Source organism: Solanum dulcamara, chromosome 6 (assembly GCF_947179165.1).
Source record: "Solanum dulcamara chromosome 6, daSolDulc1.2, whole genome shotgun sequence".
NCBI lineage: Eukaryota > Viridiplantae > Streptophyta > Magnoliopsida > Solanales > Solanaceae > Solanum > Solanum dulcamara.
Window position 1 is genome coordinate 77232408 of NC_077242.1, and position 25823 is coordinate 77258230.

Below are 25823 nucleotides of genomic sequence, written 5' to 3' on the forward strand. Positions count from 1 at the left end.
TTCAATGCCTTTCTTCATCTTCACTTCCCCTCACCCCCCTCGCCCTACAACCCCACGCTTCTCCTCCTTTACATATTCAACACATTTCTTTTAGCTTTTAATCAATTTTCGATAATAATTTAATTTGAAAAAAAAAGGGGCGAGGGGTAAATTAGTCAATTCCCATGGGTTCGCCGGAGTTAACGACAACAGATTTATCAACGAGTCGGAGCACGGCGGCGTCAGGGAGATCATCGGTGATAGATTCAATATGGGGGTGTACGGGGTCGATGATACACAAGGATGATTTGAGGAAGAGGATTACGATACCGGAGTATTTAAGGGTAGCGATGAGAGAAGCTATTCAGAATAAGGATGTTGACTCTGTGATGCGGCATTATGATATGGCTAACGCTGCCGGAGCCGAACCTTCTCAGCCGTCGGAATCGCCGATCATCGTTTTCATTAATGCGAAAAGTGGTGGTAGACATGGACCTGAACTTAAAGCTAGGTTGCAGGATCTCATGGGTGAAGAACAGGTAACATTTTTCCATTCTCCTTTACTGCATTGCGTTTGAATTATGAATTATGTGCTTGCAATCTGATAAAGGATTCGTTTTCATTATGTGTATGGGAAAAGAAAAAAAATTGGTGTCAATTTTATTTATGAGTTTAATATTAAAGTTGTCTTTTGTTTGGTTTTCTTCTTGTTATTTATGGAATTTTTTGATTGGTTTCTATTGGGAACAACTCTCTAACTTGCAAAGAGTAGGGCAAAGTAGGGTAAGGTCTGTGTATGTTTACAGTTGGTAGTTGCAGTTTTTTCTTTGAAGTAATTTCTTAAATATACCATTTCTGTTTTTTTAATAACCGTGGTGTACAGGCCAAATTTTGTTCACCTCAACTAATTCCAAGGGTACCTACCGCCACAGGTACCATGTAACTCTGTCCAGCAAGGCTGTCCAAGATGGGAAGAAATCCCCCGTTGTTTTTGGTCTCTGCTGGAATTTAAACTTGAGATTTTATGGTTCTTAAACCCACTTCATTGACCATTTGTGGGTATTTATTGTGCAACTATTTTGGTTGGAGTTATGATCTAGCCATCTAGGCATGTGCTAGTGAGGAAATGATGCAATTTTAGTTTTCTTTTTTCTGTGGGTTTCCTTTATCTATTTCTTTCTCTGATTGTTCATTGAAAAGTCAGTATACCATTTTTGGGAATTGATCAATCGATTTTTGGTTTTAATTATTATTGAATATTTATGGTGGTTACTTCGCGTTACTACGCACACTTTGATTCAGGAGTACTTTTTCAAATTAATGAAAGTGAAAGGTTGTTGAAATGGTGGGACATTGTAATTCAAGACTCAGATTCCAGCAGATGATAAAAGAAAGCTCTTTCTTTTGATTAGTTAAAAGAAGTAAACTCCTTATAGAAAAGATGATAGAGTTACTTGGTACATGTTGCTGGTGGGAGATTACAAGTATCCCATTGAATTAGTCAAGGTGCACGAAAGCTGGCCCGAACACCACGGTCATCAAAACAAAATGATGATAGAAGAAGTGAACTTTTTTAGTTCAGTTTTGGATTTCTTCATAAAATTGCAGCTACTAATGCATGTTTCCATAGTTACCAAGAAAGATGGAAGTGTCAGAATTAACTTTTGACTTCAGCCTATTTTTGAGTTGCTTTTGGAGACTTCTGGAATAAAATTAGTTGTAACCCATGTTATAATGTTACTTTTGAGAACATACATTTGAATTCCTATTCTCCTCTGAACGCCGTGGTTAATTTTCATGTAAAATGTGCATATTACTTAACAGGAGAAACTAGACGGGGTACATGTGAGTTGTTTCTTGTTGAGCGAATTCAGAGTAAAACATTGAGGGTGCACTGTTCTCTAGTTCTTTTTTTTTGGTTCGTGCAAGGTTAGTTTAGCTGTTAAAACCACGACAAGAAAAAAAATAAAAGTACAAACATTGCAGGTAGTGAAGACACATACATGAATAGATGGTAAACCTATTTAATAGAGCTATTTAAAGTTAAAAGGTTTAACTTTTGATCTCTCTTTCTTGAAGTTTCTTTTTACTTAGTAGCTCAAGTGCTCAACTTACTTTGTGAATTTGATGCCTAAAGCATTTATCTATTGGCTAAAGTTGTTCCAACCAACTTTCGTGGACGAAAAATTGAGTTAATGGAAAAAACTTGTTATATTGGCTGAAATAACAGATGTAGTGCATGATTCCAACACGGTAATTTGCAAATGTTTTTAATAGATTCAAGAAATTCTACAACCACAGCCCCTATAGCTCAGTGGTTGGTAGAGCGTCTGTCTTGTAATCTGAAGGTCTGTAGTTTGATCTTGTATTGGGGAAAACATTTATTTTGGTTAGAAAAAAAGGGATACTCCAAGGTCAGTTTCAGCATGTACTGAACCATCTTAGGTTTTAATTCAATAATATCTGTTCTTCTTCCCAACCCAAGAAAATTAAGAATCAATTCAAAGTATCTACACCCTGTGAGACGTTGATGCAACACAACAACTACACGTCATACTTAAAGAAGTTGAGGTATGCTATTTGAATCCTCACTAACTATGTTTTCCCATTTAAATTCATTCATACCAACATTATACAAAATAAAAATACAAATAAAAGTACTAGAAGAGCTATATATTTTATACTGTCATAAAAATATCTAGTTGGGTTAAAAGACTCTTAGAAGGCATAGAACCTAAAACAAATGTACATTCCAACTCCCAAGGTTTAGTTCAACTGGCAAAGGTTGAGGGAATTGTGACTTAAGTCACAGGTTTGAGCCCTACGCCATGTGAACTAAACCTGGTATTTAAGTGAAGAAGGATACTAGAACTATTATCTTCGAGTTTCAAGGATGCGATTGATCCTAATGATGGGCCCCAAATGGATTTTTCCGGTCATAAGAAAAAAACATGACTAGAGCATATTCCCAACTATCTCTCCCTCTTCTATTGTGCCATTTCTTTCGCTAAGACTGCATAGATTCGAAGGAATTTTAGGTCTTTCGAGACAACTTTCTTCCATTTATTTTTGTTTTTTTCGTCAGCTTTTTACACCTTCACTCATCATTGTTTAACATACACGGACCGGTGCATCTGGATGTCTCGCAGAATATTACCGAAACCATCTCAAGCGACATTTTCTGATTTTATACTCAATGTCTACTACTTGCACCTTTTGGTGAATATGGTCAATTTTGATCTTATCTAAATCTTTTATGGCTGTACATCCACATTTCTGTCAACACTTATCTTGGGGGATGTGTTAGACTTTAACGACTCAAGTTCACTCCCATATAATATTTTTGGTCTTATAACTGTTTGATAGAACTTACCTTTCACTTGGGTAGGCATACTTCTATCACATAACACCTCAATAGCACTTCTCCATTTCAATTATCCTATTTTGATTCGATGTGTTACATCTTCATCTATCATTCTATACTCTTGGAACAACAAATCTAGATATCTCCATGTAATTCATCTATCATTCCATTCTCTTGGAACGAGCCTAGATATCTCCATGTGATGCGTCTGGGTAAAATAAATATCGATTTATTTAATATAGTGGAATGGATCAACATGAGATCAAACAGGAAACTAGGAATGATAGATTCTCTATCTATCTGTTTTCTACTTACTGCAAACTAATCAGTGATAGAATTATGTGCTGCCTGAAGTGAGAGAAACTGCTTATAGTTGTAATAGCAGAAATAATTCATTTCTTTTTCCTGAATATTGTTCATTTACATTTTGTTTGCATATTGTCTAAACTTTGAGCTTTATGGGTTTCTTTGATGGGGCAATTATATTCCTTGGGAGGGGGAAAGTAGCTGGTTGTGTTGTTAGTAGGTTGTTTGTATGAAAAAATCTAGTTCGATGATTAAATAGTGTAATCTATATTAAATACTTGTCAAAAAACAAAGGGAAAAGGCATAAATTTCCATTTGAACTTGTCTCAAAAAGTCAGTTACACGTTTAAACTATTATAATGACCTATTACACACCTTAACAATTTAAAAGTGAATTTAATGCTACCCTGAGAAGTGTAACACCACTCTCACAGTATATGATGTATTACACTCACTGCCATACCAGCGCTACGTCAGCTCCATGTCAGAAATTATAATTTTTTATATTCTTTTTGTTTTGTTTTCTTTATTAATTAATTTTTCTTTTGTTAACTATATTTTACACTAAATAATTTCTAGTTAATTATTAAAATTTTCTAATAATTATATCTTCTTCATCACTAAATTCCACCCACTTCATCTCTCATCTCACCGGAAAAATAATGTCCGTCTACTTTCACTATCAATTCTTTGTTCTTCACCATCACTATATCACCTTCAATTCTTTTCGTCTTCGTCACCACCACCAAATATCACCACCATCATTTTCAAAATTTCAAATACAAAGCGTTAGATTTTTATTTTTTACAAAAGAATCTTGATTTTCTCGTTTCTCATCAACCCCATTGGATTAAAGTTCAATTCTTTATGAATTTCAGGTAGATTTCTTTTTTTTCTTTTTGGGTTTTGAAGAAAATCAAAATTCAAAATGGGGGGTAAATGAAGAAAAGCAAAGTTTCCATTGAAGGATTTACCGACGACAGGGCGGTGGTGGCCAGAGGGAGGTTTTTCGATGTTGTTTTGTTGTCTCACACTTTGAGCGTGTGATGAAAAATATAAAATTTTGATAAAAACAAAGAATGAATAAGATGAGGATAATGGGTGGATGTGAAGAGGAAGAGAAGGGTGGGGTGTGAAGATGATGAGACGTGGGGGTGGGTGTAAGGAGGATTTTATTTTATTTTACTTTAATTTTTAATCTGATGCTTTTTTTTTTGTCACATCATTTTTTTGTGTAAATAACTTCACTTTTAAGTAGTAAAGGTGTGTAATAGGTCGCCATGATAGTTTAAGAGTGTAAGTGACTTTTCGAGACAACTTCGAGGGGAATTTATGTCTTTTCCCAAAAACAAAACCTATATTAAATAGTCATTTCTTTTAGAAATCACATTGATTTTCTTTTCTTTTGATCTTATTTGTGTCTTTGCGTTAAACTGTGCCAGGTTTTTGACCTTTCAGCTGTGAAGCCTAATGAGTTTGTTCAATATGGACTGAGTTGCCTGGAGAAGTTTGCTGCTCTTGGTGACACCTGTGCGAAAGAGACTCGTGAAAAGATAAGGGTCGTGGTATGCATACGATGCAACATAATTATGGCCCCTTTTTTCTTCTTATACAGTACATATTCTCCCAGTGCATTCTTATCAAGGAGTTGCATGTTCAATTTTCTGGTTTTGCAGGCAGCAGGAGGTGATGGTACTGTTGGCTGGGTACTTGGCTGCCTTGGTGAGCTCAAGAGACAGGATCGGGATCCAGTTCCACCGACTGGCATTATTCCACTTGGTACAGGAAATGACTTGTCCAGGAGTTTTGGTTGGGTAAGCTCCTATTGGTATCTTTTTTCGACTTGCTTGATAATCAGTTCTTACTGTCTTTTTATGACTAGTTATTTATGAAATTTTTGGAGCTTCCCATTTCAGGGCGGTTCATTTCCTTTTAATTGGAAGACAGCCACGAAAAGAATTCTTGACAGGGTTGCCAATGGTCCTATCTGCCATCTAGATAGGTGAATATTTTATTTTATAGGTAGTTCTTAATAAGTCATTTTCTATTTCCATGATGTTAATCTCCTAAAAGCATAAACATGAAGTGCTATTTGCTTTTTGAAGTTTATATAATAACTATGCTTCAGTCCCGTTCAACTATATCAATCTTCACTGACCAATAGTGACCATGTTACTCCATTTAAAATCATCTCAAATCAATATTATATAATTAAAAATAAAAAGAAAAAGTACCAGAAGTTCTTTATATTTTCTAGTGACATATAATTCTTTGAATGTCTAAATAACTCCTAGAAAAGCATGGTGCTTATAAAGTAAAAATGCTAACATGACTAAAACATGATCTCAACTAATAGGTATTTTCTATATAGATCTATCTTTCCCCTGTGTCCTATCTTTCGCTACATTTGCATGAATCCTTAGAAATTATAGGTCCATTAAGGCAACTTTCTTCCAAATGCTTTTAGATTTACCTAGTCTTTTTCACCTTTACTCATAATGGTCTCACATCTACTTAGCGGTGTATCTGGCGGTTGATGCAGGACACGACCATACCATCTCAAACAGTATTTACTCATTTATCCTCGATGCTACTTGAACCTCTTAAAAATATGGTCATTTCTGATATTTTCTAGTATTTTATGCACATCTATCTTAACATTCACATCTCTGCTCATCTTGTGAATGCATAGGACTTTAGTGATCTAATTCTTACTCTCATGTAACATTGCTGATTTTATAACTTCCTATAGAACTTCCCTTTCTATTTGGTAGGCGTTCTTCTGCTACATAACATCCAGTAGTACTTCTCCATTTCATCCATCCGATCTTGATTCTATATATAGCATCTTCATCATTTCATTCTCTTGGAACAACGATCCTACATATTTAATTGTTTACATTTAGGAAGCACAATCCCGTCTAATCTCACCTCAATTTCGCTTTTCTTATGTTGACTAAACTTGTGGTGCATCTATTCAATCTTCTTTCTACCTGCCTAAAACATTTACTCTCTAGAAGGCTTAACTTGCAGTGCATATATTCAAATTTTATTTGTACTTACCCTAAAACACTTATTCTCTAGAAGGCTCCTCCATAATTCAAGATTTAGGTTGACACCTTCACTAGTTTTGTCAATTAGCATAATATCATCAACAAATGACGTACACCATACGACCTCATCATGCATTGTGTTAATTAACTCATCCATCACAAGGGGGCAAACAAGTACAAACTCAATGTCGATCCCTGGTGTAAACCCATGGTTATAAAAATATCCTTTTATCTTTTACTACTGCTCTCACATTATTGACGCCTTCACATGTCCTTTATGTCACTATATGTTACATATAAATTCTTTTCTTCTCAAAAACTCGCCAAAGGACCTTTCTTGGTACTCTTATCATTTTTTTTCTAGGTCAACACCTGGAATCATTAGCAGAGTTTGCTTTCAGAAGTTTATTGTATAGTTTAAATTTCATCATGTATTGTGTTAATTAGTTCATCCATCACAAGGGGGCAAACAGTTACAAGCTCAATGTCGATCCGTGGTGTAAACCCATGGTTATGAATATATCCCTTCTATCTTTTACTACTGCTCTCATGTTATTGATGCCTTCACACGTCCTTTATATCACTATATGTTAAATATAAATTCTTTTCTTCTCAAAAACTCGCCAAAGGACCTTTCTTGGTACTCTTATCATATATTTTTTCTAGGTCAACACCTGGAATCAGTATCAGAGTTTGCTTTCTGAAGTTTATTATATAGTTTAAATTTCAACTTCTATGTTTTTCAACAACAACAACAAAACATATCCAGTGTAATCTCACGGGTGGGGTCTGGGTATGATAGAATGTACACATACCTTACCCCTAACTCGTGGAGGTAGAGTTGATGATTCCGAAAGACCCTCGGCTCAAGTAACGCATACCAAAACAGTTTGAAAAGTAAAATACAAATTTACAAAAGACATAGCAAATAATAGGGACAACATTACATAACATTCAAAAAAAGAACAATAACTACAAAAATAATACGATAATCGAAGCACAAGAAACAACAGGTAGTAGCAAAATTCAAAGGACAAGAATTATGAGAATACTGTTAATACTACCTGTATGAAACGAGAAACAGGTACAATGCTCCAAACTACCACAAAGCCTATCCTGCAGGAAAGCAAGATGACGCTCAATCTACCTATTAACCTTCTGCCCTAATCCGCGACCACCATATCCTCCTATCTAAGGTCACGTCCTCAATAAGCTGAAGATGCGACATGTCTTTTCTAATCACCTCTCTTCAATATTTCTTTGGACTACCTCTACCTCTTCTTAAACCAACTATAACCAACCTCTTTCACCTTCTCATTGGGGCATGTGCACATCTCTTCTTCACATGCTCGAACCATCTTAAGCCTCGCTTCCCTTATCTTGTCCAACACAGAGACCACTACTACCTTGTCCAGAATATCTTCACTTCTAATCTTATCTCTCTTAGTGAGCCCACACATTCACCTCAACATCCTCATTTTCGCTACTCTCTTCTTTTGAACATGAGAGTTCTTAATTGGTTAGCACTTTGTCCCATACAACTTAATCGGCCTAACCACCACTTTGTAGAACTTACCTTTAAGATCTGGTGATACATTCTTATCGCACAAGACTCTGGAGGCAAGCCTCCATTTCGTCCACCCCGCATCAGTATGATATGTGATGTCATCGCTGATCTTCCCATTTCCTTGAGTTAAAGACCCAAGATACTTTGAACTTTCTCTCTTGGGGATGAACTGTGTATCAAGTCTCACTTCCATGCGAACCTTATAAGTTACATCATTGAACTTGCACTACAAGTATTCGGTTTTGGTCCTGCTCAACCTTTACACTCTAGGTTAGGGCTGAACACGAAAAATCAAAAAACCGAATCAAACCGATAACCAAACCAAACCGGAAAAAAAACCCGACATTTATTTGGTTTGATTTGGTTTGGTTTTTAAATTTAAAAACCGACTATATTTGGTTTGGTTTTGGTTTCAAGTCTAAAAAAAACCGAAAAAACCGAACCAAACCGACTTTATATATACATATTTTAAAAATTAAATTTGTATATATATGTGTGTGTATTTTAATTTTTTTATGAAAAAAATACAATTTATATTGATTTTTTATATTTTTGATCTTGGGCCATTCTTTTGAATTATACTAAATAAAGTAAAAATAAATAAAATATAGACTTCATACACAGAAAAGCTACTCACAATTACAAATAGTAAAACTTTAGGCTAGTCATTCTCTATTATTAAACATGTATGCATCAATCTTGGCTAGTAGCTACTGGCTACAATGAAATTTATAATAAGAAAATACTTTTGAAATTTATTTTCTATTTATTCAAATAGTGACTACAAGGTATTTTAAAAACCGACAAAAATCGAAAAAACCGAAAAAACCGATAAAAACCGACAAAAACCGAATAGTAAAAACCGATATCGTTTGGTTTGGTTTGATTTGACAATTTGAAAAACCGACTCAATTGGTTTGATTATTTTTTAATTAAAAACCGATCCAAACCGAACCGTGAGCACCCCTACTCTAGGTCTGTTTTCAAACCTCCATCCTAGCATTAATTCCATTGCGAGTCTCGTCAATCAGTCATATACAAATAATATACACCATGACACCTCATCTTGTATATGACACATCATCAAGGCAAACAGAAACAAACTAAGAGCTGATTCCCGTTGCAATATTTGAAACCTAGTGTCTTTTATCGTAATGTACTTGAAAACACGAGTAAGGTTCACATTTCTTTGTATTAATGGTGGAAAGTGTTAGTATTTATTGTTCCTTGTCCATCAATTGTTAAACCAATGTGTCAATCGAGGTAATTAGTAAAACAGGCATGATTTTATATCAATTTCATGCGGTTACGAAAGTGTTTACTTAAGGATGGATATATGAGACTTGGTTGTCGTTTCCTCTTTCTTGTCTTCTACCTTAATTATTTGAGCCTCATTTATACTCTTAGCAACTTTATCAATTAGCAGCTTTTCTTTGCAGCTGGAATCTTGTAATATCAATGCCAGCTGGGGAGGATATGGAGACGCCTTATTCTCTAAAACCTTCGGACTGTGCATCTCTTGATCAGGTAATTGATGTAACTGTTGTGTTGAAAGTGATACTGGTATTGCATATGAACATGCATTGGTCCTAATCTGTCATTATCTCCCTTAATAATATAGTAATCTGGAATCAATCCTTTTCCATAGTTTCATTAGTCTCTGGTAATTTTCTCCACTTCTTTTTAATCATAAAGGTTATCACGTTTAGTCAAAAGTATATTTGAACTTGTCTTTTTGATTTTTTATTATACTTGGATGAGTGACTTATCTGGATTTGTAACTTTTTTTTTTAAAAAACAAAATCTTCTTCTACCCATGTGTAACTAGTACCCCCAGTCCGTGATTTACTAAATCCTTGTGCTCCCACCTACTACATGGTGGCCAAAAGCCTCCACCCAGATTCTCCTGGCTCCTAGAAGTACTTGTACGTCGTTACCGATTGTGGTTGATCTTGTTAGTATGAGCAGCAGTCCACAATGCTAAAATTTGTTTCATTACTTTGCTCAAGTTTTCTTCCATTCAACTGACCTCAGCTTATAATTGGCCAAACAGCATGCAGCTACTGCCTATTAAATCCAATGACCTTCTCACCGGCTAGAAAGCTGATACTGAAAGACCTACAATCTAAAGCATGTGTTTATTGAGCCAAAAATATCTCCCACTCTGCTATTTCCAGTATGCTAGACCACTCGCTAGAAGCTAGAGGTTTTCATGGTACGGTATTAAAAATATCGGTTCGGTAACTTCGGTTTTAAAAATACTACTACCATTGCCATACCAAATTAATTTAGTTTGGTTCGTCATTTTTAAGTTTGATTTTGGTAAAGTGCAGTATGGTAAGTCGGTAATCATAGTTTGTTCAACTTCAACTTACATGTAATGAGAATTATGACTTCGATTATTCATGAAACCTCTCAATTATATCATATTAGAACCTTACACATAGAGAAATATTCAAGGAAAGAAAAAGCAATTTCCTTTATTGATTAATTATCACAAAAAGGACATTTCAATCTAGACAAACAATTATCATAAAGTTAACATAATCTAATAAATAAGAATACAAATGTATACAACTCTAACAAAAAAGAAATTAGAAATACAAAGATAGTAAAATAGAAATACCAATATTAAGTTGGATTTCTGAAACAAATACTGTGACAATTTCAAGATGACACTACATGAGATTTTGATTTGTACTTGTACTATTTTATTATTTAATTTTTTTATATAAATATTTTTTCTTTCTAATCAAATATATAATTATATTATAAGTCCTTAATATTCTCTAATGAATTAAATTTTATTAGCTTATATGATATATCAGATTTTGAAAGGCAAGATGCTTTACTTAGTACCCGGGGGGTGTCACGCCCCGAGAGGGTATCCTAGGTGTGACCGGCACTCAGAAATCATTGCTGGTCCCCAAGCGAATCACTTGGTCCGGTCACTCATTCAATCATTCAGTGGAAGACTCAATCCAATAATAAGGAGACGTTCAAGTGGGCTAATCAATCAATACTCAATGAAGGAATAGTTTTAAATAAACAATTTAAAATGTCAACTCAATCTCATAAATAATAGTTTTTGCAAAAACAGACTTAAAAGGGACATCAACTCCAATCTACTCAGTCTATGTCTATGAAACCTCTATCAACTATCAAGAAGGTGCCGAGACAAGCGCACGACTACCTCAAAAGAAAAAAGAAACTACTTATAAGCAATGAATGAAATAATTATGATTCCTCTGAAAGCAAGGAGGTCTCACCACTATCAGGAAGGAAATGGATCTTCAACGGAGCACTTGTTGATGATCTCTAGCACATGTATATGCATCATTAAACGATGCAGGTCAAATGACGTCAGTACATGAAATGTACAAGTATGTAAAATTGCTGGAAGGAAATACAATCAACAATACTCAAATCATGCAGCTCAACTCAAGGGATTCAATTATGAAAACAACTCAACTCAATAAGCATGCAGTTTAAAAATAAATAGTGCTTTTAAAATAGACTCAATAATATGCAACTCGACCAAATCAAACCATTCAATTTTAGGGATTTTCTCTAACCAACAACCATCACTTATGAGCTAGTGATGATACAACGCTTTGCACTGTCGTTGCCGCAGCCGTCCAATACTTTGCCAGAGTAAGGGACGATCAACCTCATTGGATCCACAATCAATCAAAGTCCTCTTTTTGGGCTAGAGAGGCATAACCTCTATCCTACGCTGGCTATGTAGTTTATGGGGTTCGAGTTCTATACTCTTTACCCAAATCGGTGCTCAGTACTACTCCCAAAATATGAATTATTATGCTCATAACTCAAATGAGTGTATTTACTCAATTAGTTCATTTAGTCTCTTTTGGACTTAATTCAAACTCAATTCTTCTCTTTAAAATAGACATAAACTCAACTCAATGAATGTATGTTTTAAAACATAATTAGACTCCTCAACTCAATCTCAAAATAAATGTTCAATGTACTAGTACTCATGCTCAAAAGACTCCTCAACTCATGGTCAAAATGTTAATTAAAAAACTTTTCAAACTCATGCTCAAAATGATAATTACAGACTTCTCAAACTCATGCTCAAAAATGATAATTAAGAGACTTCTCAAACTCATGCTCATGTCAAACTCTTTCTGAATTAAATAATGAAAACAGTCATTCTTTAAACTCAAAATAGTAAAAAGGGCAGCCCGGTGCACTAAAGCTCCCGCTATGCGCGGGGTCCGGCGAAGGGCCTGACCACAAGGGTCTATTGTACGCAGCCTTGCCTTGCATTTCTGCCAGAGGCTGTTTCCAAGGCTTAAACTCAAAATAGTGCATAAAATAATTAAAGCAAAACTAAACTAGGGTTTATGTAAATGCAAACATGAATCCATAATCTCAAAAACTCAACTCATGAAACTCATCAAGGTATATTTAAATATATACAAGAATACAATGGAATTTATATAGAAAACTCAAGAATTCGCGTTATCGGAATTAAAAACTCAATTGTGAAACTCACCTTGACTATATAGAGATGTAGGGAACGAGGACGAACTTAGTTCAACGTTATGATAGCCTTACATACCTTACATGCTCCAATTGAAACTCTAACGTTGAAGAGGAATCCCAAAAGTTCCTTCTTGAACCTTGGGATGAGTTCTTGTCTCTACTAGATATGGGATGAGGATTTGATGTTAGAATCTAGTTAAGAATTCACGATTAGAGATTGAGAATGTTTAGAAATACTTGAGATACATAGGAGGGACATACCTTGGTGTTTGGAGATGGAGGAGAGGAGAGAATTTGAGAGAAAATAAGCCCTAGGTCGTCCAAGATGAAGTTTATAGTGACCCACTGACTTAACTTAATAAATATAGCAATTTAAAAATCTAGACCCTCAAAATTGGCTTGGCGCGGTGCGCACACACTATTGGCTGCGTAGAACGCACAACCACTTAAAAATATAACGAGACTGCTGGAAAAATGGCCTGGCGCTACCAGGCGCGCGGAGCGCACGACCAATTTGAAAGTCCTTTAGTAAAACATACATAACTTTTTACTCAGAACTCCAAATACGGCAAACTTGGTGTTGTTGGAAAGAAGACTCATAGACCTTTAATTTGATAGGTCATGAGCCACCTAATTCCTTATATACAAAAAATTATGATCATTTAAAGTTGACCCTTGCATGAACTAAGGCGAAAAACTTAACCGGTAGAATGGTTTTGAACTCAACTCAGTAATAGAGGTCTCTTATGACCCTAAATCACCTCCAATACACTTCCCACTCATTGTAATGAACCTTAACACATAAGAACAAGTAGGACATTGCCCGGTTCAAGCTTAGATGCTTAGAAGAAAGATTCGAATTCTATAAGGGAAAGTTGTGGGGTGTTACGGGGGGGGGGGGGGGGGGATGTACGTATCGAGGTATGCCCCATGGATCTTTAATCTTTTAATTTACACTTCAATAAAATAGCATAATAACAAAATGAATATATAAAGTACATTAAAAGTTAAAGAATTAAATAATTCATTGGAAACAAAATATCTAGCATATTTTTACAAGTATAACAGCACAATAATGTAATCATTAGATACAAAATATTTCTTAACTTCTAAGCATTAAAAAATCGTAGTTTCTGATTTTTTTTTTATCAAATTACATAATTTAAACATTTTTTTGGTAACTAACAGTTGTATTTAATTACCAGTAACAATCATTACACAGGGTGAGATCTAACAACAGTGATGTAGGCTAACTCTTTGGCCAAACTCTCTACGGTTCTGCTCTTCTTCAAAAAAATTCTATTGTTCCTTTCAATCTACAGACCATACACATATTCTGCCTTGATGATTTTAAAGACTTGAGCCTTTAAGGACTTCCTCATACCATGCTGAATACTCCATCGCAAGATACATAATTTAAACATTATCGGTGCTATAATTTAAAATATTACTCTTTCATGAAAAATACAAAATTGCTTTCAAATAGCAAAATAATAGAAGTTTGATAATTTTGAGAGACATAGAACTAAGATATGAAAATCAATAAAAATGAGGGATATGAAATTTCACTTGTCTAGCTATTTTCGGAAGGATGTTCAAATGATATTCATCCTCATGATGTTCAAATGATATTCATGCTCACGACGTTCTCAATTAGTAATTATGCAATACTATTACTCGTTATTTGAGTTATTTTCAATCTTCATATTTCTAAACATGAGTTGAACATTACTATTCATTTGTTAAAGAATTTGAGGGTTAGCAATGTTAGTTAGGGAATTTGACACATGATTTTGGTATGAACTATTGAGCAAGCTCCGAGTGTTGAGCATTAAGCGTGTTTAATGCGCACAATAGGGTGTTTGGCTTACAAAACAAAGCCCCATACATGAGATTCTAGGGGTTCTACAAGTGTTCAATCTAGGGGCAAACCTTGGACAAGTATCTTATATTTAGATTATTTTTTTTCTATAATAATATAATATACATCAATTGTATAACAACATACCTGATGTAATTCAACAAGTGGGGTCTAGAGAGGGTGTTGTGTACTAACCCTTACCCCTACCTTGTGAAGATTGTGTGTCTGTTTTCATTAGACCCTTGGCCTAAAGGATCAAAAAGTAAGTATGTAAAACAAATACAATTGTGAAGAAACTATGCTGAAAACAATTAAGAAGAGAAAAAGTGACAACAACAAATAATACAATAGCTGAAGCAAAGAAACAACATGTAATACTAAAATAAAAAAATAAGATAGTAGGAAAGTAATAATAACAATATTGATAGGGGAACTAGACAACACTCAACCACCTACTAACCTTCTACCTAATCGTCAAACTCCATGTCTTCTTATCTAGGATGTGAAGCTGCAGGAGTGTCATGTCTTGTATAATCACCTCTACCCACGACTTCTTCGGCCTACATCTACCTCTCCTTGTACCCACTATAGTCAATCTCTCACACCTGCTCACTAGGGCATCGATGCATATGCTCTTCACATGTCCGAACCATCTCAGCTCCGCCTTCCTTATCTTGTCCACTACAGAGGCCACACACCTTGTCCCGAGTAACTTCGTTCCTGATCTTATTTATCCTAGTATGTCACACATTCATCTCAACATTCTTATTTCCGCTACGCTTATCTTCTGGAGGTGCAAGTTCTTGACTGACCAATGCTCTGGCCCATACAACATAATAGGTCTAATCATCACTTTATAGAACTTACCTTTAAAACTTGGTGACATTTTTTTATCACATAAGACACCAGTTAAGAGCTTCTATTATATCCACCTCGCTTCAATACGATGTGTAACATTATTGTCAATCTCCCCATTTCCTTGGATTATTGACCCCAAATACTTGAAGCTTCCTTTTTTGGAGATGACTTGTGTATTAATTCGTAGTTCCACATCTTCCACGTGGGTTACATCACTAAACTTGTATATTAATTGTATATGAAATTAAAATTTCAGTTTGGTAGTCGGTATTTCCTTTTTTTTCTCTGTAAATGCTGAATACCTGAGTACCAAACTTTTTAAAATGCATACCAAATATCGTACTACCGAAATCACTGTTCCAAAAAATTCGATTTCGATACGGTAATTCGGTATTTACTAAGTATGCACACCATTAGTAGAAGCATCAATACTGCATGTCTTCCCCTAGTTGACAAATTGTGAGTTTGTCAATGGGTTGATCCTACCCACTTTTGGTCATGAATGCAGGTAAGCTACCAACTTCATTGTTGTTAATTTATTACAGAGGGCCCAAAAGTCCTCCGAGAGACCAGCAATTTGTCCTAGCCAATTTGGAGTTTAAGGAAATCTCAGTGTTGTAAATTTGATAATATATAGTAATGCTTCTCCAAATGGAAATCATTTATTGTTTGTTCTGTGATATTTTATATGGTCCTAAGGAAATCAATGCGCTGTAGACTTGTTAATAGATACTTATTCTCTTGATGAAAGTTATTCATCGTTCATTCAGTGATACTTTGTAGGTCCTAGTAAATTAGTTAAGCTTCGAAGGGTATGCTTTACTACAGGTACTTGTTTTGGGAATTTAGCATCTAGTATCACTTGCAAGGTGTTCATTCTAAATGTAATATTACAGCAATTCCTATGTACTCTTGCTTATGTGAGTATTGTTTTGGTACAATTAGATGATCAACTAGAATGAGTATCTCCACATATTGGTTTAGTACATGAATCTTTTCTCTTGTAGGGCAGTGTTTGCAAGTTGCAAGCTATGATATGTTTGTTGATTTCATTCTTTGTTTAATTGAATGCATATGCCAAAAGTTCATTTTTTCAATCAACTATCTTTAAGGATAAACTTCTTCTACCTTTTCAATTATTGACTAAAAATTGAGTCATAATGAGCAGATGTAATTTTTCTTGCGATTTTTGTTGATTCATCCACGACATTGGTTGTGCAGGAATTGGAAATTGATGGGGACTTACCAGAGAAGTCGTTCTATTATCAAGGAGTATTTTACAATTACTTTAGCATAGGTGTGCAACACTAACTTGGTTTAACTAAAGCATCAAAATACTTTCCATGTCATGATTTATTACTTTATATACATCTATTGTTGCTATCTTGGCAAGGCATATGACTGGTCTATATCAGTGTTCACAACTTGACATTGTTCACTTGACAACTTTTTCTTTTATTTATGGTCAACAATACTGATGAACAAGCAGCTGTGACAATTGTCTTTACCTCAACTATTGCAGGAATGGATGCACAAGTTGCCTATGGTTTTCACCATCTACGCAATGAAAAGCCTTACCTTGCTCAAGGTCCACTTTCAAACAAGGTTGCTGCCCTTTTTATTGATCATAAACTTGTTTACATATTGTAGTTTTAATTTTATGAAGTTGCTTGATCTGTTATTTTCCTAAAATACAACATAATACCCGGTGGAATCCCACAAGTGGGGTCTGAGGAGGATAGAGTAATGCAGACCGTACCACTACCTCGTAGAAGTATAGAGACTGTATTTTGCTAAAATCTACTTGATAAAAGCATATATACTTGTAAAAATGAAAAAAATGTGGTAGCAGCAACACCTCCAGCAAGGAAAGGCATATAGAAAATTTGGTAAAAGAGAAATGCCAAAACTCGTCTGAAGTGAAGCAAACTTTAGTCACAGATGTGTAACATTTGATGAACACTAAATGGCCTCTGCTAACAGAATAAAGTAAAGTTCTCTAACAAGTCTACATGTGGATATCCCATGTAGAATCAAACTAAGCTTATCACTCACTTTCTTCTGCTTGGGTTACTTTTAGTAGAAGATTTAATTCTTCAGCTTCTCTTGAAAGACTTCGGGGTGTTTGGGTGATTACTGAAATTATGATGTATCCTATGATAAGGTTCTTTTTGTATTATGCAATAATCTACCAAAAATTATGTAAGATTCTTGTGCTATGGATATGGAGACTAGCTTTTCTATGGTCAGTAGTTCTTGTGAGATGATTTATCATTCTTACTGTGGCATAACTGTAAGAATGGCACAGTTGCAGCTCTCCGAGGACATGACCTTAGATAGGAGGCTATGGAGGACTCAGACTAAGATAGTGGGCTAGGTGGCCTATCGGTTCTCCATAGTAGTCGTAGTCGCGCTCATTTGTCTTAACATATGATTTTGCATGAGATTACTGCTTATATTAGTTGGCCCAGTCTACTTTGGGTATCCTATTTTATCTATAGTAGTTAATGCTCCTTTATCCCCGATCTTTCCTACCCTGACTTTATCGCTTTATCGCTCTCATTATTCATATCTTTATATTGTCTGTTATATGCCTGGCTTTACTGACTTATGTCTTGTTTTCCTTGTTTCTCCTCCCTTGTTCTTCTCTCTTAAGTCGAGGGTCTTTCGGAAACAGCCGCCCTACCTTTTAAGGTGGGGGTTAAGTCTGCGTACACTCTACCCTCCCCAGACCCCACATGGTGGAATTACACTGAGTTTGTTGTTGTTGTTGTTGTTGTTGTACTGTGGCATAACTGTTGCCATCCTTTGATGTTTTATAGCCACTACTTGTCTTAGTTCGTTCACAAAGGCTTAGCCAACTTTGAAGTGTGTAGTAATAGGTGTTTTAACTTTTCACAAGTACATCATATTTAATTTTATCACTTGTCTAGATTCTGACAAGAATATTTTCTGCAGTTGATTTATTCAGGATATAGTTGCAAGCAAGGCTGGTTTTTTGCACCTTGTAGCAGTGATCCTGGTTTAAGGTTAGACCTTCCTCACTCAATCATCCACTCAAATCCCGCATGCAACAGCTGTTTGCTTTTATTTGTTGTTTTCCTACATGTATAATCATACAATTTGCTTATTTCACTTATCTAGTTCATCATATATTGGGTTCAGAGCAAGATAGAGATATAAACCATTTCTTTCACCCCTGCTTGGCACTTTTCTAGCTGGGATCGACTAGTCCTAATCTTCGAAAGACATATTTTTCTTTGCACCTCAGATCAGAAGGAAGGATTGCTAGTTTAGCTGGCCTATCATAATTTACATACATCTAACAATGAATGCAGAACACTGATATTGTTAGGATGAAAGATAGCAAATGTGGACAGGTTCGAGATCATTTTAGTATAAGAGATCAATTATCATGGACCACAAATGTCCTTGTAGATTGGTTTAACATCTGTTTTTTTTGAATTTTTTTTCTTGTAGTATTATTTAAAACTAATGATTTTCTGGTCAAAAATCATGCACTAGAAACCACTTAAATACATGTAGCTTGTCTTGAAGATTTCTGTGTCTTAAATCAAATACAGAGATACTTGTCTTGCGATACACTTGATTTTGAAATTTTACTAATTGATCATTGTGATGTATGCCCTCTTCCTCTTCTTTTGATATATCATGGCTTTAGATTTGGTGTTTGACCTTCCAAACTTGTTTTGGAAACAATTCTACTTGTTTTTGGTGTCATGTAATTACCTCATTTAGAAAATATCTTGGGAAAGATCTTTTTGCCATTTTAAAAAAATTGTTCCTTCTTAGAAAATCTAATGGTTATTGAATCTACTATACTGAAGCATATCTTTGATTCCTAAATGATTTTTTGATGCAGGGGTTTAAATAACATTCTGCGGTTATATGTCAAGAAGGTCAATAGCTCGAAGTGGGAGCAAGTCCCTTTACCTTCAAGGTTCATATATATACTATGGTGTCTATTAAATAGAGCAATATATTATAAAGTTCAGCGCGAAGTGCAGAATAGCTTGGATACCTCAAACATCATATTTGTCCCCTTTTTTTTAAAAAATTTTTTTTGGGGCAAATATAGTCGTCATACTGAAAAATAATGCTAGCTATAGTGCTCCTAATGAGTTGTTACATGTTTTGAAGATTTATAGTTCTACATTCCTTATGCTTGACCTTACATTCCTAATCCTTTTTCATGTTGCAGTGTTCGGTCTATAGTGACTTTAAATCTTCCTAGCTATGGCAGTGGGAGGAATCCGTGGGGAAATTTGAAGCCAGAGTACTTGGAGAAGGTATTTTTTTGTATTAGGCACATAGGATGGTAAATTTGATACTAGTGATGTACTTCCATTTTGCATTTGTCCATTTGCTTCTAGTATTATGTCTGTAGAGGGCTGTAAGAACCTTAATGGACTTGAATGATGCCCCTAGTAGACAAATAGACTTGTTTGGGCAGTTGAGATCATTATTAAACAGAAAACTTGGATCATTTTTGTATTGGAATGTGAACTTGATGGCTACTTTCTTCTTTAAGAAACTTTTGAGTTAGTCATCTCTTTTACCAATGATCAATTAGGATTTTTGCTTGAAATTTGTTGGGCATTTAAGTAGAACGAGTTGATGGTTCCTTTCATTTTATCAAGCAATTTGTATTTAGTCCAGCTTCTGCTTCAAGTACTGAATATGGTAGTGCATGCTTATTGAAAAAAAGAATCAATTTAACCTGCAAGGGTGGCCGAGTTGGTTGAGCAGGGATCTCCCAAATGGGGGTCTCAAGTTTGAAACTCCCTGCATGCTTTCTCGGTCGAGCTCGTTGCATTGGGCTTGCCTTGTGCGGTTTACCTCTCCTGTGTGGTTTGCGGGCTATTACACTGGAGCGGATTTTACCCCGTGCGCATCTGAAGGATTGTAGGTTCCCTTGTCATAAAAATAATAAGAGTGAATCAATTCAGCTACTAGTCTTTGAGGTCGTTTAATTTGGTACATTTCTGTGCTATTGCAAAATGTTTTAGAGCACAATGACGTCGAAATCCCCATGTGCCAAATTGTCTAATGTTTTGTTGTTTCTGATCTTCTATTGAAATGCAACAAACTGCGTATTATTGGCCTGGGCATTGCAAACTCTTCATCATAAACTTCAGGGAAAAATCACAAACTGTATTTTGGGGATGATGAAAAGGGTTTTCATAATATTGTGATGCTACTCAATAGTCGGATTGATCAGTTTGTCAATTTTCCACAACCATTGATGGAACCAATGCATTATCCACTGTAATACTCTTTTAAACAATAATATTGATTTCTTTTCACTTGCTTTTGAAACTTCAGAAAGGTTTTGTTGAAGCCCACGCGGATGATGGATATGTTGAAATATTTGGCCTGAAACATGGATGGCATGCTTCTATGGTTATGGTTGAACTCATTTCTGCCAAACATATTGCCCAGGTATTTTACTCACTGGAAACTGTTCTCTCTGTCATATGAGTTCATCACATGCATTGCTTCACAGAGTTTCGTGTAGAATGCTGAATGAAATTGGGAGAATGCTATAATTTGCACTAATCTATCCTAACTAAAAGAGACCCTTTGGCTTATTTGTTCATGGGGGGATCAGAGATGATGTTGCTAGGCTTAGTTTGTTTGTTTCTGAATGATGGAAAGTTTCATCTGTCCATGGTAACCAACCCTTTGATCTTGAATTTGATCTGCATAGGCTATTCAGAATAGGAGTTGAACACTTGGATCCCCTGGGCTGCATGGCTAATAGAAGCTGAATTGTCAGCAGGTTTATTTGTTTCTCTGTAGCAGTGGCTTATGGAGAATCCATGATCCTCAACTAGCTTCTGAATTTCCTCTATGTACTTTTTGATCCTCCAGGGTGGTTTCCATTCTTAGTTATCACATTTAGCAATCAGTACGGAGTCTGTTTCTCCACAAACATGGTTGATGCCATTGTTGACACACCATTTGATGCCAAAGAGTAACACAGCAGCTTCAGCCATGTTTCTGGTGCCTTGTCCCAGAGTAATAGAGTAGGCAAAAATGGTGCTGCCCAGACCATCTTTGATTATCCCCCCTCCCCATAATCCTGGAATGCAACTACCATCAGTATTTAGCTTGATTCCAGTCTCCCTAGGTCTGATCCATTTGACTGCTGTGATTGTTCTTTGGTGTATGTCTATCACATGCTTGGCATATGAACTCCCAAGTGTCTCCAACTCTGGCTCTTCCAAACTGAGGCTTGAGTACCTGCATTATGTTAAAGAGAATGTTAAGAGTTGACTTGTACATAGAAGGTTTTTCATCATCAAATTTGCTTCTACATCTAGACCTCCAAGCTTCACAGCAAATGAAAATGGGAAGTATCCTAGCAATGCATGCCAGGAAAGGGTTGGGGGTCTTATGATTCCACCAATTAAAGAGGGACACTTTAAGTGATACCGAAGCTAGCTACTGTTTGGTCAGTAGCTAGTCTTTTATGAAGGGCTCTCCAAGTGATAAAAGACATCTTAAAAGGGATGCTTTTGTGCCAGACTTTGTTATACCCACTTCTGCCTCAGATTATCCCAAGCTGAACCAACAGATAACTGCCTGTGGAGGATGGCATCCATATGTCCATCATCATTTGCAATGTTCAGGGAGATTTGGAGCTCCCTGGTCTTGTTCATTGTGTCAATGGGGAGTTGAGTGAGCAGAACCCTCCAGTTCCATTGGCCATTCTTCTCGACCTCTTTGTTCCCAAGATTAAGGCCAGGGGTAATCATCTGGTAAAAAGGTCCAATGCTAGACTATTTATCATAACGTCTCCTTTGGCTAACTACCATAAGCTGTTGGCTTCAGCAGTCTTTAATATCACTCAAAGCTTTCTAGCTATGAGAATGGCTAACTTGCTTTTGCATCAAGATAGGATGGATATTAGTGAGGTATTTGGCTTTCATGAAGTCACTCCAAAGGGAGTTGGTAGTTCTCAAAATCCATCATTGCTTAGTGTTAAAGGCTTGGCATGTATCAAACAATCTCCTGAAATTGGTGCCCCCTTGCCTTTCCCTCACCGTCATTGTCTTCCCTCTTGATATCTCATTTTCCATATCTCATGCGATTAAAGGGAACGAGACTTCCGCTTGCCTAGTGCGGGTTATCTCTCATGTGTGGTTTGTGAGCTATTGCATAGGAGCGGGGTTTTACCCTGTGCGCACCCAAAGGGTAGCGGCTGCGGGTTTCCCTTGTCATAAGAAAAAAGGGAATGAGACTGGGAAGTCCAAACTGAGCCCGGCAGGGGAAGGCATACCGACACCGAAGCCGTTCTGCTCTTCTTTGTAGGGGTAACAAAGTTCCTGCCAAGCCACCCAATGGTGCTTACTCCCACTGTCTAGACCTGATAGGTTTCAATTAAGTGTATGATTCCTTTGGGGGGTGTCACATCTGAGAGGAGGTGAAATAACCACCGCGCACACACACTTGCAAAGAGAATTTCCATAGATCATATTCATGTTTTCATCAGTTCATTTATTTGAAATTGTCACCAGAAGTACTGCTGGTCCGAGTCATTTGAATTACAAAATATCTGTTCTATATAGGCTTCAGCAATTAGGTTCGAATTACGAGGCGGGGAATGGAAAGAAGCCTATATGCAGGTAGATGGTGAACCATGGAAACAACCTATGAACAAGGAATTTTCAACCTTTGTGGAAATTAAGAAAGTACCCTTTCAGTCTCCTATGGTCCATGGAGAGTAGTATATATGCAATTGTATTTTGCATTTTGTTTTTCTCTTTCTTCTTTTCCTGTCCTAGATAGTTTTTTTTCCCTCTCCGTAAATTTGTGTAAAGTAACTCATTTAGCTCCCAAGATCAGGAAACTGAATCAAATCTGGGCTATGTAATTCAAGAGGTTATTTGCCAAACATGTTAATATTGTAGATTTGTTCATGATTTGGTTATGTAAAGAAATTAGTTGAGAAATTGACGCAGCTTGACAGTTAGCAATGTATGATTTTACACAAGTGTCCAGCTGTTGGTCAAACTTGTTTGAGACTGAAGTATTTGTTGTTGTAGTGTTGGGTTGTCATTTTTTGCCTTGTCAGTAAGATTTGTGTGAACGAGTGCGGTAGTTTTAAAGTTTTACTTGTCTCAAAATGATACTTGATTCTATTGATATTATTTTTAAATTAATGGGTGAGTTTATATATAATTTCATACACATTGTCAAATCGTCTGATGACCATGGGCTAACACGCAAAAAAACTCTGGAAATTGCCTAATTTCAATTAAGTGGCTCTTAAATGTCAAGAAAATAGTGCGGATCATGCCGAGACTACATGTACTATTCCTCAGGTTGTTACGGAGGATCCCATAAAGGTTTGGCAAACAAAAATGATCGAAAACCATATAATCAAAAAAAAATCATAGGCTAACACAAAAAATTAAAAAAATCGTCTAATTCATGTTGAGTGGCCCGAAATGCTAAGAAAATGGCGTAGATCACATTGATGTTACACATACTGTTCCCCCAGGTCATTACAGAGGGTCACGTAAAGATTTTGCAAAAAAATCAATCGAAAGTCATATCACAAAAAAATCATGGGTTAACAGTAATGAAAAAGTAAGAAAATTACCTAATTTATGTTGAGTGGCTCCTAAATGTTATGAAGCGCTGTGGATTGTGCTGAGGCCGCATGTATTGATCCCCCGGATACCTACAGAGGGTCCCATAACAGTTTCAGACAAAAATCGATTGGAAGCCCGTTCACTAACATATTCACGGGTTAACACACGAAAAAAAATGAGAAAATCGCCTAATTTTGCTTGTGCGACCTCTAAATGCTATCAATGCACTGTAGATCCTGTCAAGACTGCACTTACTGATCCCCCGGGTACCTACGAAGGGTCCTATAATGGTTTCGATGTTCACCAAAATATTCATTGGCTAACATACACGAAAAAAATGAGAAAATTACCTAATTCCACTTGTGCAACCCCAAAATATTATGAATGCATCATGGATCGTGCTGAAGCCTCGCATACTTATCCGTTAGGTACTTATAGAGGGTCCTATAATAATTTCAAAAAAAAAATCAATCGAAAACCAGTTCATCAAAATATTCATGGCTAACACACATGAAAGAAATGAGAAAATCATCTAATTCTGCTTGTGCGACCCCTAAATGCCATGAATGCGCGGTGAATTGTGCCGACGCTGCATGTACTGATCCCTTGGGTATTTATAGAGGGTCCCACAATGGTTTAAGACAAAAATTGATTGGAAGTCAGTTCACGAAAATATTCATGGGCTAACACACAAAAAAATATATGAGAAAATTGCCTAATTTTGCTTGTGCGGCCTTTAAATGCTATCAGTGCACTATGGATCGTGTCGATACTGCACATACTAATCCCCCGGGTACCTATGGAGGGTCCTATAATGGTTTTGGTAAAAAATTGACTGGAAATCTGTTCACCAAATTATTCATTGGCTAACATACACGAAAAAATGAGAAAATTGCCTAATTCCACTTGTGCGGCCCCAAAATGCTATGAATGCACCGTGGATCGTGCTGAAGTTGCGCATATTGATCCTTTGGGTACTTACAGAGGGTCCATAATGATTTCGGAGAAAAAATGATCAAAAATCAGTTCACCAAAATATTAATGGGATAACACATACGAAAAAATTGAAAACATCGCCTAATTTCAGTTGTGCACCCCCCTAAATGCTATGCTGCACCGTGGGTCATGCCGAGGCCGCACGTACTGATACCCTAAGTACTTACGGAGGGTTTAATAATGATTTTGAACATAAATCAACCTGAAGCCAGTTCACCAAAATCTTCATGGGCGTTATCATTGGAAAAATTGAGAAAATTGCCTAATTTTTCTTGGGCACCCTCTAAATGCTATCAATGCATTGTGGATCATATCGAGGCCACACATACTGATCTCATGGGTACCTACAAAAGGTGTCCTATAATAGTTTTGAAGAAAAATCAATCAGAAGCTAGTTAACCAAAATATTCATGGCTAACAAACACAAAAAAATGAGAAAATTACTTAATTCTGCTTGTACTGCCCCTAAATGCTATGAATGCTCCGTGGATCATACCGAGGCCGCACATACTGATTCCCCAGGTATCTACAGAGGGTTCCATAATGGTTTCAGAGAAAAATCATCCAGAAGCCAGTTCACTAAAATATTAATGGGCTAACACATAAGAAAAATATAAGAAAATTGCTTTATTCCTCATGTGCGACCCTAAATGCTATGAATACGTTGTGGATAGTGCCGATGCTGCACGTACTGATCTATGAG

General features: G+C 36.1%; 1 protein-coding gene across 1 annotated transcript; it reads left to right on the plus strand.

Moving 5' to 3' along the window:
• On the plus strand, positions 1 to 23479 carry LOC129891626 (diacylglycerol kinase 7-like). The gene is made up of 12 exons (XM_055967039.1): positions 1 to 518; positions 5092 to 5214; positions 5326 to 5463; positions 5566 to 5651; positions 9709 to 9796; positions 16722 to 16797; positions 17023 to 17105; positions 18459 to 18529; positions 19384 to 19461; positions 19723 to 19810; positions 20847 to 20963; positions 23096 to 23479. The coding sequence occupies exons 1-12, from the start codon at positions 165 to 167 to the stop codon at positions 23252 to 23254; spliced, it is 1461 nt and encodes a 486-aa protein (XP_055823014.1). The 5' UTR covers positions 1 to 164; the 3' UTR covers positions 23255 to 23479.
• The last annotated feature ends 2344 nt before the right edge of the window (positions 23480 to 25823 follow it).

Coding starts and splice junctions, on each gene's coding strand:
- LOC129891626 (XM_055967039.1), top strand. CDS start 165: ATGGGTTCGCCGGAGTTAACGACAACAGATTTATCAACGAGTCGGAGC. Junction 5,215..5,325: donor GTGAAAAGATAAGGGTCGTG/GTATGCATACGA, acceptor CTGGTTTTGCAG/GCAGCAGGAGGTGATGGTAC. Junction 19,811..20,846: donor AGCCAGAGTACTTGGAGAAG/GTATTTTTTTGT, acceptor TTGAAACTTCAG/AAAGGTTTTGTTGAAGCCCA.